The 13,942-nt window shown below is 31.1% G+C and overlaps 1 protein-coding gene across 2 annotated transcripts in view; it reads left to right on the top strand.

Annotated features, from left to right (window-relative positions):
* Positions 1 to 10,636, top strand: part of LOC108761997 (cytochrome P450 4C1) — an 18,844-nt gene extending 8,208 nt beyond the window's left edge. The window contains exons 3-13 of one of the 2 annotated variants that reach the window (XM_018508789.1): positions 1,114 to 1,223; positions 2,207 to 2,297; positions 2,504 to 2,689; positions 3,778 to 3,871; positions 4,598 to 4,700; positions 4,897 to 5,002; positions 5,113 to 5,219; positions 9,067 to 9,135; positions 9,422 to 9,590; positions 10,032 to 10,211; positions 10,273 to 10,636. In XM_018508789.1, the coding sequence (XP_018364291.1) occupies positions 1,114 to 1,223; positions 2,207 to 2,297; positions 2,504 to 2,689; positions 3,778 to 3,871; positions 4,598 to 4,700; positions 4,897 to 5,002; positions 5,113 to 5,219; positions 9,067 to 9,135; positions 9,422 to 9,590; positions 10,032 to 10,211; positions 10,273 to 10,436 (1,379 nt within the window). In that variant the 3' untranslated portion in view covers positions 10,437 to 10,636. The remainder of the gene's footprint in view (positions 1 to 1,113; positions 1,224 to 2,206; positions 2,298 to 2,503; positions 2,690 to 3,777; positions 3,872 to 4,597; positions 4,701 to 4,896; positions 5,003 to 5,112; positions 5,220 to 9,066; positions 9,136 to 9,421; positions 9,591 to 10,031; positions 10,212 to 10,272) is intronic. The other variant, XM_018508790.1, reaches the window with a different exon arrangement.
* Positions 10,637 to 13,942: the final 3,306 nt, after the last annotated feature.

Below are 13,942 nucleotides of genomic sequence, written 5' to 3'. Positions count from 1 at the left end.
ATAACTGATATGATTTATTTTAAATAAAAAATTTATTTAAAATATATATTTTAAATAAATTTATTTGAAATACGACCGAGCCCTGCTTTTATCGTTACTTTATTTCTATAACTACGTAAAGTATAGTCGTATACTATAGCTCCAGAAAAGCTTGGTGAAATTTCAATTGAACATGGCCGGAGCCACTACCGCGTCTTTTGATCTTTAATCTTTAATCTCAATCTTCAATGCATAGTCTGTTTCTGGCCTAACTCTCTATGTATAGCACGTGGTGATGAGATCACGTCAGATTCTAGATATAATCTTTGCAGTATATTTAATTTTTTTAAATAAAATTTTTTCTGTCATATCTCACAAATTAAATATATGTATATAATGCAGATTACAAATAATACTATTTTTTTATTATAATATAATTTTACCCTGAGGGTACTCACGATGACCCATTCGTATCATTGTTTCTTTTTTTCGAAATACTGCATCTGGTTAAATAATTCTTTTTATCCTTTCTTTTTAAATATACAACTTGATAAATGTTTTTTTAAAAATGTAAAAATATATATAAGAATCTATTTATAATTTTTGTATATTTGCAAAAATTATTGAAATTAACCCAAACACAAACGACTCATCGTGCACAGTAAAAGAAATGTAAATGTATTAAGAGTTAAACGTATAATTTAAAGATACCTTATTAAAAGTAATACGAGAAAAAAATTTATTTAAGTATAAAAATTACATAAAATGCAGTATATATTATGTGATATGACAGCATCTATTTCATTCATGGAAATAACGCACAATGTTTACTATAGGCATATATTTTTTGAGCTCTATTTCTCTACTAAAAAATAGAATTTTGACGTCCTTTTTACGTTTACCACAAAAATCTGCATATAATATTCTATTAGTGTCAAGAAAAAAAGTAACGACTCGTTATATTTTGAGTAACGATAATGGTAACGAGTTACTTTTGCGAATCAATAACGAGTAACGAGAACGAGTTATTTTTTAGGAAAAAAAAACGATAACGGTAACGAGTTATTTTTATGAGGTAATGTTGCCAACCTTGTATATAATATATACATACATACATACATTTACATTTTTTAGAAGCACTATGGAAGCGTATGATTACTCTTAATGATAAATACTACCCCATTTACAAAGTTTGGATATTCTTTATACCCATTATATCCATTCGTCATCCGGATGATCTAGAGGTAATAAAATATGAAGAAAATTTTATTCTCTTCTTATTATTCTTACTATATGTATTAGCGAATACGATAACTTTTTTTCTTTTATTTTGCCAAGATATATTTTCTCGTCAAAATCAAACGGAATAAGAAATACAAACTATAGTAACGAAAACGACTAAACAGGCATATAACAGCCACATTCATGACTTTAATTTTATTTTTAACTGAATAATCTGTACCCTTCGCCGCGCGATCGTTATTCTCTTAGATTTTTTAATTATCTATCTATTCGTTCTATTTTCTTAAGTACACATTTTAATAGACCTTATAGTGATAACAATTCATATTTTATGTCTATTTTTTTTTCTAATTACACTAATAATTTTTTCTTATTCTAATTACACCAACAAGGACCTAAACTGATTGAAACATTGATTTGTACATCTAAATATTTATTAGTAGAATATTGTGTCTATGTAATATTCTATACTAATAACTATTTAAATACTCGCAGGGAATGCTAGAAATCCAAGTTCGACGTAATATTTTTCGCAATAAGAATTATTTAGGATTGTAATGTCATTCAGCATTATTAGGATCGTTTTAAGATACGTAAGAGCATTAAATTATTAAATTGCTAGTCAATTTAACTTATGATATTACTAGTTTAGCACAATTTGCTGTAGTTTCAAGAAAAATCATTTCGGCGTGCATTTTAAAGGACTACGTATATAAATTTACACAGAATTATACAAGCACTTAATATCCAACTAGACCGTTTAAGGCATTTACTTCTTACAAATTGTATTTTTCACATACACGGTTTTATGAGATTTACTATTAAATATTTAAATATTATGCATCGATATCTGTTTTAGTTCATATTGGCTTTACTTCTTATTTCGTTTAATTTATTCTCATAGCCTTACTTACATTTGCTCGTAAAATATTTGTTAGAAATGATTGAATATTTATAATACTTTCGAAATCAATTGCAATTTTAGACAATACTACGCAACCCGAAACATATAAAAAAGAGTATTATTTATGATTCTTTCAAACCTTGGTTCGGAACTAGTCTTTTCATTACTGAAGGTAATGATATTAATACAAATAAGAATGTATGTTTTACTATTAAGTTTCATTTTGGCTATTAAGTTTTCATTATATTGATAATAAAATAAATTTGTAATGTAAATCAATTTAATTTGAAATTAAATTAAAAGATTGTTCCTCATCGTTTATTCCAATGCTTTCGAATCGTCATTTTACAATTGTACATTGTGTTGTTCATGTTTTAGGTGCCAAGTGGCATTCACAGCGAAAGATATTAACTCCTACATTTTATTTTAATATACTGCAACGATTTGTCGAGATTTGGGACAAAGAAAGCAAAAACATGATAAAGTCCTTGAAAAATACGGAAGGCACAGTTGTAAAAAATTTATCACCATTTATTAGTGAACACACGCTGAATGCATTATGTGGTATTACAAAATTATACTAAATTTTCTTAATAATAAATGAATATGAATTCACAACTACATAGAATTTAATGTCCATCAACGAATAATATAAAATAAAATACAACTTTCCTTAATTCAAAATATCGATATACAACATTGTATCGATCAATATGTAATTTTTGCAGCCGTACACCCAAAAAAAAATAATTTTAATATTAGCAGAAACCGCTAAATCTTACGGGATTTTATTCTTGAATACGACCTTAAGAGGAATCTTCTAAAATCAAGAGGAAAATATGCCAAGCCCAATATTCTTACAGTTAGAGTACTTTTGTTTTGCATCTGCAGTAAAAATCTTGATGTTACTAATATAATTTACTCGTAAGAGGGCACTCCGCTTTCAGTAAATATATTCCTCTTCATACAAGAGGAAAACTGTTAGAATAATTTCCAATACATTTTTGATGAATAATCCAGTGCATTGGAAGAGAAATACTCTTTCTATAAAAGTTTCTGCTTAGAATATGAGGTTACCGGAAATTTCACTTTACAATTAGATTATCTTTTTTTGGGTGTAGATAATCTTGAAATATACATACATATATATATTCTTGAAATATGCATACATATATTCTTGAAATATGCATACATATATATATACATGTATAGATATGTGAGTGTGTACGTACTCCGAAAATATCTACGGCTGCAAAAATTACATATTGATCGATACAGTGTTGTGTACTTGTGTATAGATATTGTGAATTAATCCTCGGTCAGCGAACGTCGGACAGTATCAACTCGCATGCACGGCGGATGCAGGGTCAAATGTGACCAAAGAATGTTAGTGTTTTAAAACGTTTGAAAAGCGATTTTTTTATTATAATATATAGTAAATTATTTCAAATATGTAGAAGATAAAATAAAAACACATATTTATTATATATAGAAACAAATATCCATTTTTCATTTTCTTCACAGTTGAAAAAAGTAAACAACTCTAATTCGCGGGTCTCGCGAGAGTCTGGGTCCGCCGGCGAAAAATTAAATATACATATATATATGTATATGATAATGTTATCATAATATTTTCACAAACATGTTTGCAGAAACTGCTATGGGCATTTCTCTAAAAAATCTCGGTGAGTTCCAGCAACAGTATCTAAAAGCAATTCATCAAATGGGCGAGCTTTTTGTTTATAGGTAATTTATGGACATAATAAATAATATATTTCTCATTTTATCTTAACGTATATCTTAATATTTTATCATATCAAGACAAATAATATTTAATGTAAAACGTCGTTAGTATACACGGAGAGAATTTTCTTTTAAAATTTACCCTGAAAATATGACAGTCGTGGGATAACATTGTATTTCGAAGATTTTTACCATGCACTTCAGTAAAATTGATCAAACTTATTTTAAACTTTATTGTAGTTTTATTAATGAATGAGAGGGATTTATGTTAAAATTCTTCAAAATACAATGTTGTCCCACGACTGTCATATTTTCAGGGTAAATTCTAAGAAAAAATTCTCTCCGTGTATAATTAAAAATTTACACATAACACGTCATTAATTTATGCATAATAAATTATAATCAGTTCAATTGTTTATTTAAAAATAAATACTGCTTAAAGCTTTTAAAATTTTTAATGCTAAAGTATCACGAGAAAAAATAATTCAGTATAAAGATGAATATATTTTTATGCAAGATTGAATAGTTAAAAAAGTTGTGCATATACGATTTTACGTATGTCTTTAGTATAATTTTATTATTGTTCTAAATTTATTTTTATATAGTTATTAAAATATTTCTAATTCTATATGTATGTAGAGAAATTAAAGGGAGCTTTTACAAAAATGATACTATCATCTTTTTAAAATAGCATGCCTATTATTTAGTAACTGTTATTGTAACGTTTAGAATAAAAAGACCATGGCTGCTATCTAATTGGATATTCGCATTGACACCAAAAGGCAGAGAGCAAACGAAGGTTCTAAAAATATTACATGGATTTACTGAACGCGTACGTTAAAATATTACTTAATATGGTATTTAAATATGATCTATTTTAGGAAGTTACGATATGATATTTAAACTTATCTATTTTGAGAAGTTGTGATAATGACTTTATATAAAGAAGTATTGCAAGATAAATCATAAATGTTGACAACACATTTATGTAAATCGTAGAAAAAACATTAATTTGTATTTACATATAGATTATTGCCGAAAGAAAACTTTATCATGAACAAACAAATAGTCAATATTTGAAAAGCTTTGACAATGATACATCAGCAGAAGAAGATGGTGCAAAAATGATTGGAAGTATGTCATATAATCAGAAGATATTTTTTAAATTTTATATGATATTATAAATTATATTTTACGATTAAAATGATGCTCTAAAAATATCATGTTTATGTACCTCGATTTAGTGCGAAGGAAGGGGCTTGCAATGTTGGATCTTCTCATAGCGGCATCTCGTGAGGGTCTCATGACTGATTTAGAGATTAGGCAGGAAGTTGACACCATTATGTTCGGGGTATACGTTTGAAACACCATAGCGGAATTAGCATGTAAAATCTGCCCCCATACCAATCGAGCTCAAATTGGTGTCATTAGTTGGCACTCCTGAGATGTAAAACTTCCCCAAATATTAGCCTCGAAATTGCATTTTTTGGGGAGTTATGGAGGGGGAAAGCGAAATAAAAAAAGTGGTTTCCTTCGAAAACGACTGTACCGATTTTAATAAAAAAAATATATGTTGTAAACATTGTTTAGATAAGTTGAAAACATTTTTTTGAAATTTTTACGATGAAAATAAAACCATTAAACTAATTTTTGAATTCTTTATAAATTTTTGTTTTTGGTGATATTTTTGAGTGACTACTTTTATACTTCGCAAAAATAATCTGTAGACTCTCTACTTTAACCTATATTTTTTTTAAATTGATCGGAGTGGTGGAACATGGTTAAAAAAAACAATCATTCGCGCAACGCCGTGCCGACTGGGCGACCGCGACCAAGGCGCGCAGCGGCGCATGGCGGCTGTTGCCATGGTACTATATACTAATCTTGTTGCAGTGTTGCAATGTTTAATTGCTAAGTAAATTGATAGAGACAAAGATTTTATTATTGCCTACATATTTATTCAGTGAACATTATAATATAATAATATATAATATTACATATTTCCATTAAGGACGTCTGCAGTTAGCCTATAAAACTTATAGTTCCCGGAATTAACCATGAGGAGGTTGCAGTACGTTTTTAAACTCCATATTTTCGGGGTGCTTTTTTAACGTGAGTCCCCTCGCCTCTAACGTTATATATTTTTCATCGGAGTGCTGTTTTACTGTGAGTCCCTTCGCCTCTCACGTTATGTATTTATCATCGGCGTGCTTTTTTAACGTGAGTCCCTCGCCTCTCACATTAACAAACCTCTCACATTAACAGAAGAGAATTAATTAATTCTTAATCATCGTCACTACCACTTTCACTGATTGGAATGGAATTATCTTTCTTAAATATATCGCTGAGTGATTGAGGCTGAAGAAAAAGGATAGTTTCGCCGAAAACTCCTTTCCAAAAATATTATATGTAATGATATTTTGGATTTTCCGGAAATGACAGAAACAGACATGATGATTTTCTTTACCGGTTCGTATCAACTCTCTCAAGCCGTGTCGTATTTGGTAGAGATGGTAGATAAAAATGGTAAATTAAATATAGAATATGTCAAGGATGAGAAAAATGTTCTTAAACTAAAAGTTCCATCCCGACATATTTCTCGTGCAACATATAGATGTTTCCTGAGGTACAAACCAAATAGTATCGGTGTTTCCGGTGTGACTCATTATGCACGTGAGTATACTAATGGCAGACGAATAATTGGTTGTTGCCCCATATTGCAATAATGTATTATTTATCTTATGCAAGATATTTATCAAAAATTTTTAAACCGGCAGAAATATATTTAAACTCAGCGATATGTTTAAGAAAGATAATTCCATTCCAGTCATTGAAAGTGATAATGACGATGATTAACAATTTATTAATTCTCTTCTGTTAATGTGAGAGGTTTGTTAATGTGAGAGGTGAGGGACTCACGTTAAAAAAGCACCCCGATGATAAATACATAACGTGAGAGGCGAGGGGACTCACGGTAAAAAAGCACCCCGAAAATATGGAGTTTAAAAACATACTGCAACCTCCTAGTGGTTAATTCCGGGAACTATAAGTTCTATAGGCTAACTGCAGACGTCCTTAATGGAAATATGTAATATTATACATTATTATATTAAATTATATTATATTATTATATTATAATTTTCACTGAATAAATGTGTAGGCAATAATAAAATCTTTGTCTCTATGAATTTACTTGGCAATTAAACATTGCAACATTGCAACAAGGTTAGTATATACGAGGGTCGTCTGAAAAATTTTGAGCCTAACATAGGAACAAGTAATTTTTCAGTTAAATTCAATTTTATTTTTCCACATAGTCTCCTTTTAAGTCGATACATTTATTCCAGCGATGCTCCCACCCCTTTAATCCATTCAAATAATACTGAGCGTCTTGCTTTGCAAAATAGGCGTCTACGGATGCGATGACCTCCTCGTTCGATGAAAAATTCTGTTCTCCGAGCCAAACTTTGAGCCTAGGAAACAGAAAAAAGTCGTTGGGGACCAGATCTGGTGAATACGGTGGATGGTCAATTAATTCGAACCGCAATTCGTGAATTTTTGCCATAGCGACCGCCGAAGTATGAGACGGTGCGTTATCTTGATGGAACAGCACTTTCTTCTTTTTGCGGTCGTTTTTTCTCAATTTCTGCCTTCAGCTTGTCAAGCAATGATGCGTAGTACGTCCCTGTTATTGTTTTACCTTTTTCAAGATAGTCAATCAACACAATTCCATGACTGTCCCAAAAAATAATCGCCATCATCTTTCCCGCCGATAAAACTGTCTTCGCTTTTTTCGGAGCAGGTTCACTCTTCGCAGTCCACTGTTTTGATTGTTCTTTCGTTTCAGGAGTAAAGTGGTGGACCCAAGTTTCATCAACCGTTATTAAGCGACGCAAAAAATCCGACTCGTTTCGCTTAAACCGCTCCAACAGGGCCTTAAAAATGTTCATTCGAATGCGTTTTTGATCCAGAGTGAGCAAGCGCGGCACCCAACGCGCGGTTAACTTACGCATGCCAAATTCTTCAGTCAATATATGACAAACACGTTCTTTTGATATGCCAACAGCCTCTGCTATCTCTAATCTTAATTCGACGGTTGTCCATTATCATTTGATGAATTTCTTCGATGTTATCGGTGGTGGTCGCAGTTGTTGGCCGTCCCGAACGTTCATCATCAGCTAAGCTGGTACGACCACGTTTAAATTCAGCTACCCATCTTTTCACGGTGGCAAATGATGGGGCAGAGTCCCCGTAAACAGCGTCCAACTCGGCTTTAATTTGCGTAGACGTATTGCCTTTCAAATGCAAGAAATTAATTATAGCACGATATTCAATTTTTTCTATTTTTACAAAATGACGACACATAAATGATTGTCAAACAAGAACTGAACGTCCAAAGTGGCCACAATTGTCACATATATCTTTCGTAAGTATCACGATTATAATACTAGAATGGCTTTGACGAGTAATGCCATCTTCATGATGAGGCTCAAAACTTTTCAGACGATCCTCGTAGTACCATGGCAACAGCCGCCATGCGCCGCAATGCGCCAGAGAGCAGTGCGCGGTCGTCCAATCGGCACGGCATTGAGCGAATGATTGTTTTTTTTTTAACCATGTTTCACTCCGATCAATTATAAAAAATATATGTTAAAGTAGAGAGTCTACAGATTATTTTTATGAAGTATAAAAGTGGTCACTCAAAAATATCACCAAAAAAAATTCATAAAAAAAATTCAAAAATTTTTTTAATGAAACGTATGTAATTTATTTGAAATTGTAATAAAATATTGTTAGCTCGAAATAAGCCACGAAGTTTTGTTAAAAATTTTTTAGTATATACGAGCATTAAAACCGTTAATTTTTTAACGGTTTTCTTTTTATCCTAAAAATTTCAAAAAAATTTTTTCAACTTATCTAAACGATGTTTACAACATATATTTTTTTCATTAAAATCGGTACAGTCGTTTCTGAAGAAAAAAAACCACTTTTTTTATTTCGCTATCTCCCTCCATAACTCCCCAAAAAATGCAATTTCGTAGCTAATATTTGGGGAAGTTTTACATCTTAGGAGTGCCAACTAATGATACCAATTTGAGCTCGATTGGTGCGGGTGCAGATTTTACATGCTTATTCCGCCCTTTTTTGTGGGTTTTTTAAATACAGTAGTTATACTAATGTTTACAATATGGTTATAGGGCCATGATACTACAGCGGCAAGTTTATGCTTCATTTTGGCATTATTAGCTGAACACAAGGACATTCAGGTACTTATCGTCAAATGTAAGCTGCCTTTCTTAGACAAAAAATTAATTAATTCACTAACTCCAGGAATTATTTATTAAAATTGTATCAATATTAAACATTTTTATTATCTTTTTAAGCACGTGCGCTCACTATTCGCTTTCCTATGTATCGACAGATATAAAAAAATGTACACACACACACCCACACACACACGCGCGCGCTCACACACACGTATGCAGTTCATTTGTATACATATTTATAAAAACATTTAAATAAGAAATGTATTTTTAATTATTAATGATACAGGATCGTGTCAGAAACGAAGTCGATATTGCTATGCAAGAGAATGAAAATAAATTAACTATGAAATTTTTGCATCAACTATCATATTTAGAAAGATGCATAAAAGAAGCGTTGCGCTTGCATAGTGCCGCATTTGTTATATCACGCGTATGTGGAGAAGACGTAAAATTACGTACGTATTAAACCAAACTCTTATCATATTTTTAAATTTATTTTATTTTTAAATATATTATTCAGTATATCTTAGATAGCAAAATAATGTTTTGAAAATATTGCTATTAGATGTAGTTTTGTAGATATATAAGAACTAAGTAATGCAAGATTCCCATTTCGAAAATTAAAAAAAAAATTTCTATGTTTTTATGAATAATGCTTATCCAAAATAAAATATTTCAAACATTCCAAATATAAAACTGCTACAATATATAACACCATAGTGTATTTAAAAAAAAAACAATATTCAGGAAATTAAAATAATTATTACATTTTTCATTAAACAAATTTGTAGACACTTATTTCTGCATTGTATTAAATAGATACTCAATTTAAATTTTCTTATAATGTTTTTAATTATTATTTATAGATTTTATTTTATAAATTTTATGCTTTTTAGAGTCATATTTAGTACCTGCTGGCACCATCCTGTTTATTGATATTAACATAATCCACAAAGATTCCAATTTTTGGCCAAATCCAGAGATATTTGATCCTGATAGATTTTTGCCCGAGAGGATCCAAAATCGTCACCCTTACTCATATATACCATTTAGTGCTGGACCACGTAATTGTATCGGTAAGCTATAATCTTTTATACTCTTTTATATAAACAAATTGCAATAAATATTAAATTATAGGCCAACGATATGCTATGCTGCAAATGAAGATGATGGTAGCTTCTTTGATACATCATTTCTATTTGGAACCCGTTGATTATATAAAGGATGTTCGGCTGCAGGTCGATATCGTAATTCGTCCTGATCCACTTCGTGTACGATTTGTTCCTGTTTTGCAAAATTAATACAAACAAAAACAGGATATAATCGATAGATACTATTATCACTGGATAAAAATACTACTGGATATAAATACTAAACAAAGAGGTGCGTAATTCGTTCTACAAATGTATTATTATTTTTGAAGAAACATCATTTCAAGAAACATCTCCTGTGTAAACTGTCATTATCGTGTCAAACGCAAGCGACATAAACGGCGTTTAATTTCGCAACTGTATATTTTCGCAAATATTTTTAGGTGTTAAACTTAATTCCTGTCGCTCGCTACTAGAGGGTGCTGGCTCCAACGCTGGCGAGTTTCGATGATGAAGTCATATGTCTTTTGTAGTTTAGGCATCGCTGAAAGTGATTCAATCCTCACAGGTTAGATTTCTCGACGTCAAAGAGATTTTCCAATCGATTGAAAATGAATCGCGATAAGCTGTTTTTCCGACATGTGCTTCTTCACTACTTCGACCTCAAGAAAACCGCAGCTGAAGCGCATCACTTATTATCCAAAGTGTATGGTGATGAAACTCTATCGGAAAGAACATGTAGAGTTTGGTTTGAACGCTTCCGAAACGGTGATTTTGATGTGAGAGACAAAGAACGTTCAGGACAGCCGAAAAAATTTGAAGATGTCGAGCTGCAAGAATTGCTTGATGAGAATCCAGCTCAAACGCATTTAGAATTGTCAAAACAGTTAAATGTTACTCCAAAGGCCGATTTAGTGACGAATTGATGCAAAAAAGATCATCCGTAGCTAACAATCAACGCAAAGTCATTTTGTTGCATGATAATGCTCGACCGCATGTCGCGAAAAGCGTGAAACAGGCACTTCTAGAGCTTGAATGGGAAGTTCTCCCGCATCCAGCGTACTCTTCAGACTTGGCACCGTTGGATTACCATCTCTTCTGATCGATGCAACACGCACTTATGGACACACACTTCTCCAATCACAACGACGTCCAAAAATGGGTGGATGAATGAATCGCCTCGAAAGACACCGCGTTCTACCGTCGTGGGATTCCCTGTTGCCAGAGAGATGGGAAAAAGTAGTAGAAAATAGAGGAAAATACTTTGATTAAGGTATTCATTCATCTTCCCTTCGAAACAAATTAATTTTGGAGACGAAAAAACGGCAGGAATTAAATTTAACACCTACTTAGTAACAATTTTTAGAAATAATGCACGACTCATTTGATTAGGGATTTTATTACCAAATCGATTTAAAAGCTAGTTATACGTGAAATGGGACTATATGAATTCCTTGTAACATATTTCGAAATTACATTGTCTATGTGCTAATATCCTTTCATAGAATGAATAAGAATAAATTATACTATAACAATATGACAATTAAAAAGGGCATAGAACCAATATTTAAACAAACAAATTTAATTTAATTAGAATCATAAAGTTAACAAACGTTTCAACTCCGATCGGGTCATTTTTAATGTTACAAAGGTAAATCATAAATAAAAGTACAACTATACAATGTTAAATAAATGAAAAGACCATAACTATGACAATTCGTTAATTGCCAGCAAATTCTTGTCTTTACTATATACAAAACTATCCTTAATCTTTAATTACAGTTACATCTTAAATAAAAATGAGTATGATTAAATAATAACATTTCATAAAATCGCAAGCGTAATCTTGTCGTTGAAATAAAAAGCGTAAGTTGTCCATTTGATATTTTAATCTAAGTTGCGAATGAAATCGTATCTGAGAAAGAATAATTCAAAACTTGAAACCTAAGTCATAAAATCACACCACGACACTTAGATTGGTTAATTTTGATATCAAATTTCATCACCAAAATTCAACTCGGAAATTCAAGAACTGCAAAGAAGTTTTTATTCGAAAGATATTACAAAACTTATGAACTTAATGATACACATAGGAAGAATGAATATTTTAAAATGAAGGTTCTCTATTTGGCAAGCAATTTTTCTTACTATTTACCAATACAAATTTGTGATGAGTTCATGTTTACACAGGAGAAATCTTGTTTTTTCTTTTTCATTAAAGAAAGGGAAAGGATTACATCAAAGTTTAATTGGTTACTTAATAAAAAGAAAAAGCAAATAATTCGCAATATTAAACCTATAAAAGTGACTGTCGATAATTCTAACAATCAGACAATACACACACATTCTTTACAACAAAGAAAGTTTTTAAAGCGGGATTCTTCTGGTATGCATGGTTCTCAAAATAATTGTTATCCTTCTAATTGTAATTTTTCTGAAATGGTGGATGTCAGTAATTCGGAGGTTCCTAATATTATATTTCCAGAATCTTTCTCTAAATTAAACATAACCAATTCTTTGTCTTCGGTCAGAGATAGATGGTTTATAAATCTTTCTTCCATTTCCATTCCTCATGAAGTTCAATGTTTTTTGCAATTGGGTGAGAATTTTGCCCTTCCTAATAGAAATAAGAAAAACATTATCTTCGATTGCATTAAGAGTATTGAAAACAGTACTCGCAAATTTCCTATCATCAAAAAAATTGACATAATTAATCACTCTATTCCCATTCTCAATAACATTGTTTCTTCTTCTCTGTTCACAACTCCCATAGATCATAAAATATTAAATTTAGAATTAATCACAAAAGAATATCTAAAATCACATCCGAATATTATATTTACTCACGCAGATAAAGGTAATGTCACAGTTGCTTTGGATAAAGATTTCTACATAGGAAGGGTTTCTGAGTTGCTTTCGGATACTGATACTTATGAAGTCATAAAAAGAGATCCATGTAATAAACTAAAAACATCATTGAGAAATATTCTTGTCAAATGGAAAAATTTATCCTATATTGACGCAGTAAAGTACAGACAACTTGTTTGCAGTGATGGATTATTACCGAGAGCGTACGCCTTACCAAAAATTCACAAACAGAATTGTCCATTTAGAATCATAGTGTCATCGATAGGCAGTCCATTGCATCATATGGCGTCTTATTTGCACCAGATCTTGATAGAATCCATTCCTAAAGCTGAGAGTTACATCAGTAACAGTTTCCAATTGGTAGATATCTTAAATGGAACATTAATTAACAAAGATTTCAAGTTAATATCATTAGATGTTATTTCACTATTTACAAATATACCGATTGATTATGCTATGGATTGTATCAACGAAAACTGGAATCATATCACAAAGAAATGTTCCCTACCGAAATCTGAATTTTTAACAGCAATACAGTTAGTTTTAGATTCTTCTTATTTTATTTTCAATAATATTATATACAAACAGAATTACGGCACACCTATGGGTTCTCCACTTTCGCCTATTATTGCGGATTTAGTTATGCAGAAGTTAGAAAAAACAGCTCTTAGTATGTTTAATAGTCAGATACTTTTTTATTATAGATATGTGGATGATCTTTGTACCGCGATTCCAGAACAAATGATAGATTCATTTTTTGAGTGTTTCAATTCTGTTCATGACCGTCTCCAATTTACGTTGGAGATAGGTGGTACTTCTCTTAACTTCCTAGATGTAAAAATAAAGAT

This window comes from Trachymyrmex cornetzi, unplaced genomic scaffold (assembly GCF_001594075.2).
Source record: "Trachymyrmex cornetzi isolate Tcor2-1 unplaced genomic scaffold, Tcor1.1 scaffold272, whole genome shotgun sequence".
In the NCBI taxonomy this organism is placed as follows: Eukaryota; Metazoa; Arthropoda; class Insecta; order Hymenoptera; family Formicidae; genus Trachymyrmex; species Trachymyrmex cornetzi.
Note: the sequence above shows the minus strand (reverse complement) of the source record. Positions and strands in the feature narration are given on the sequence as shown.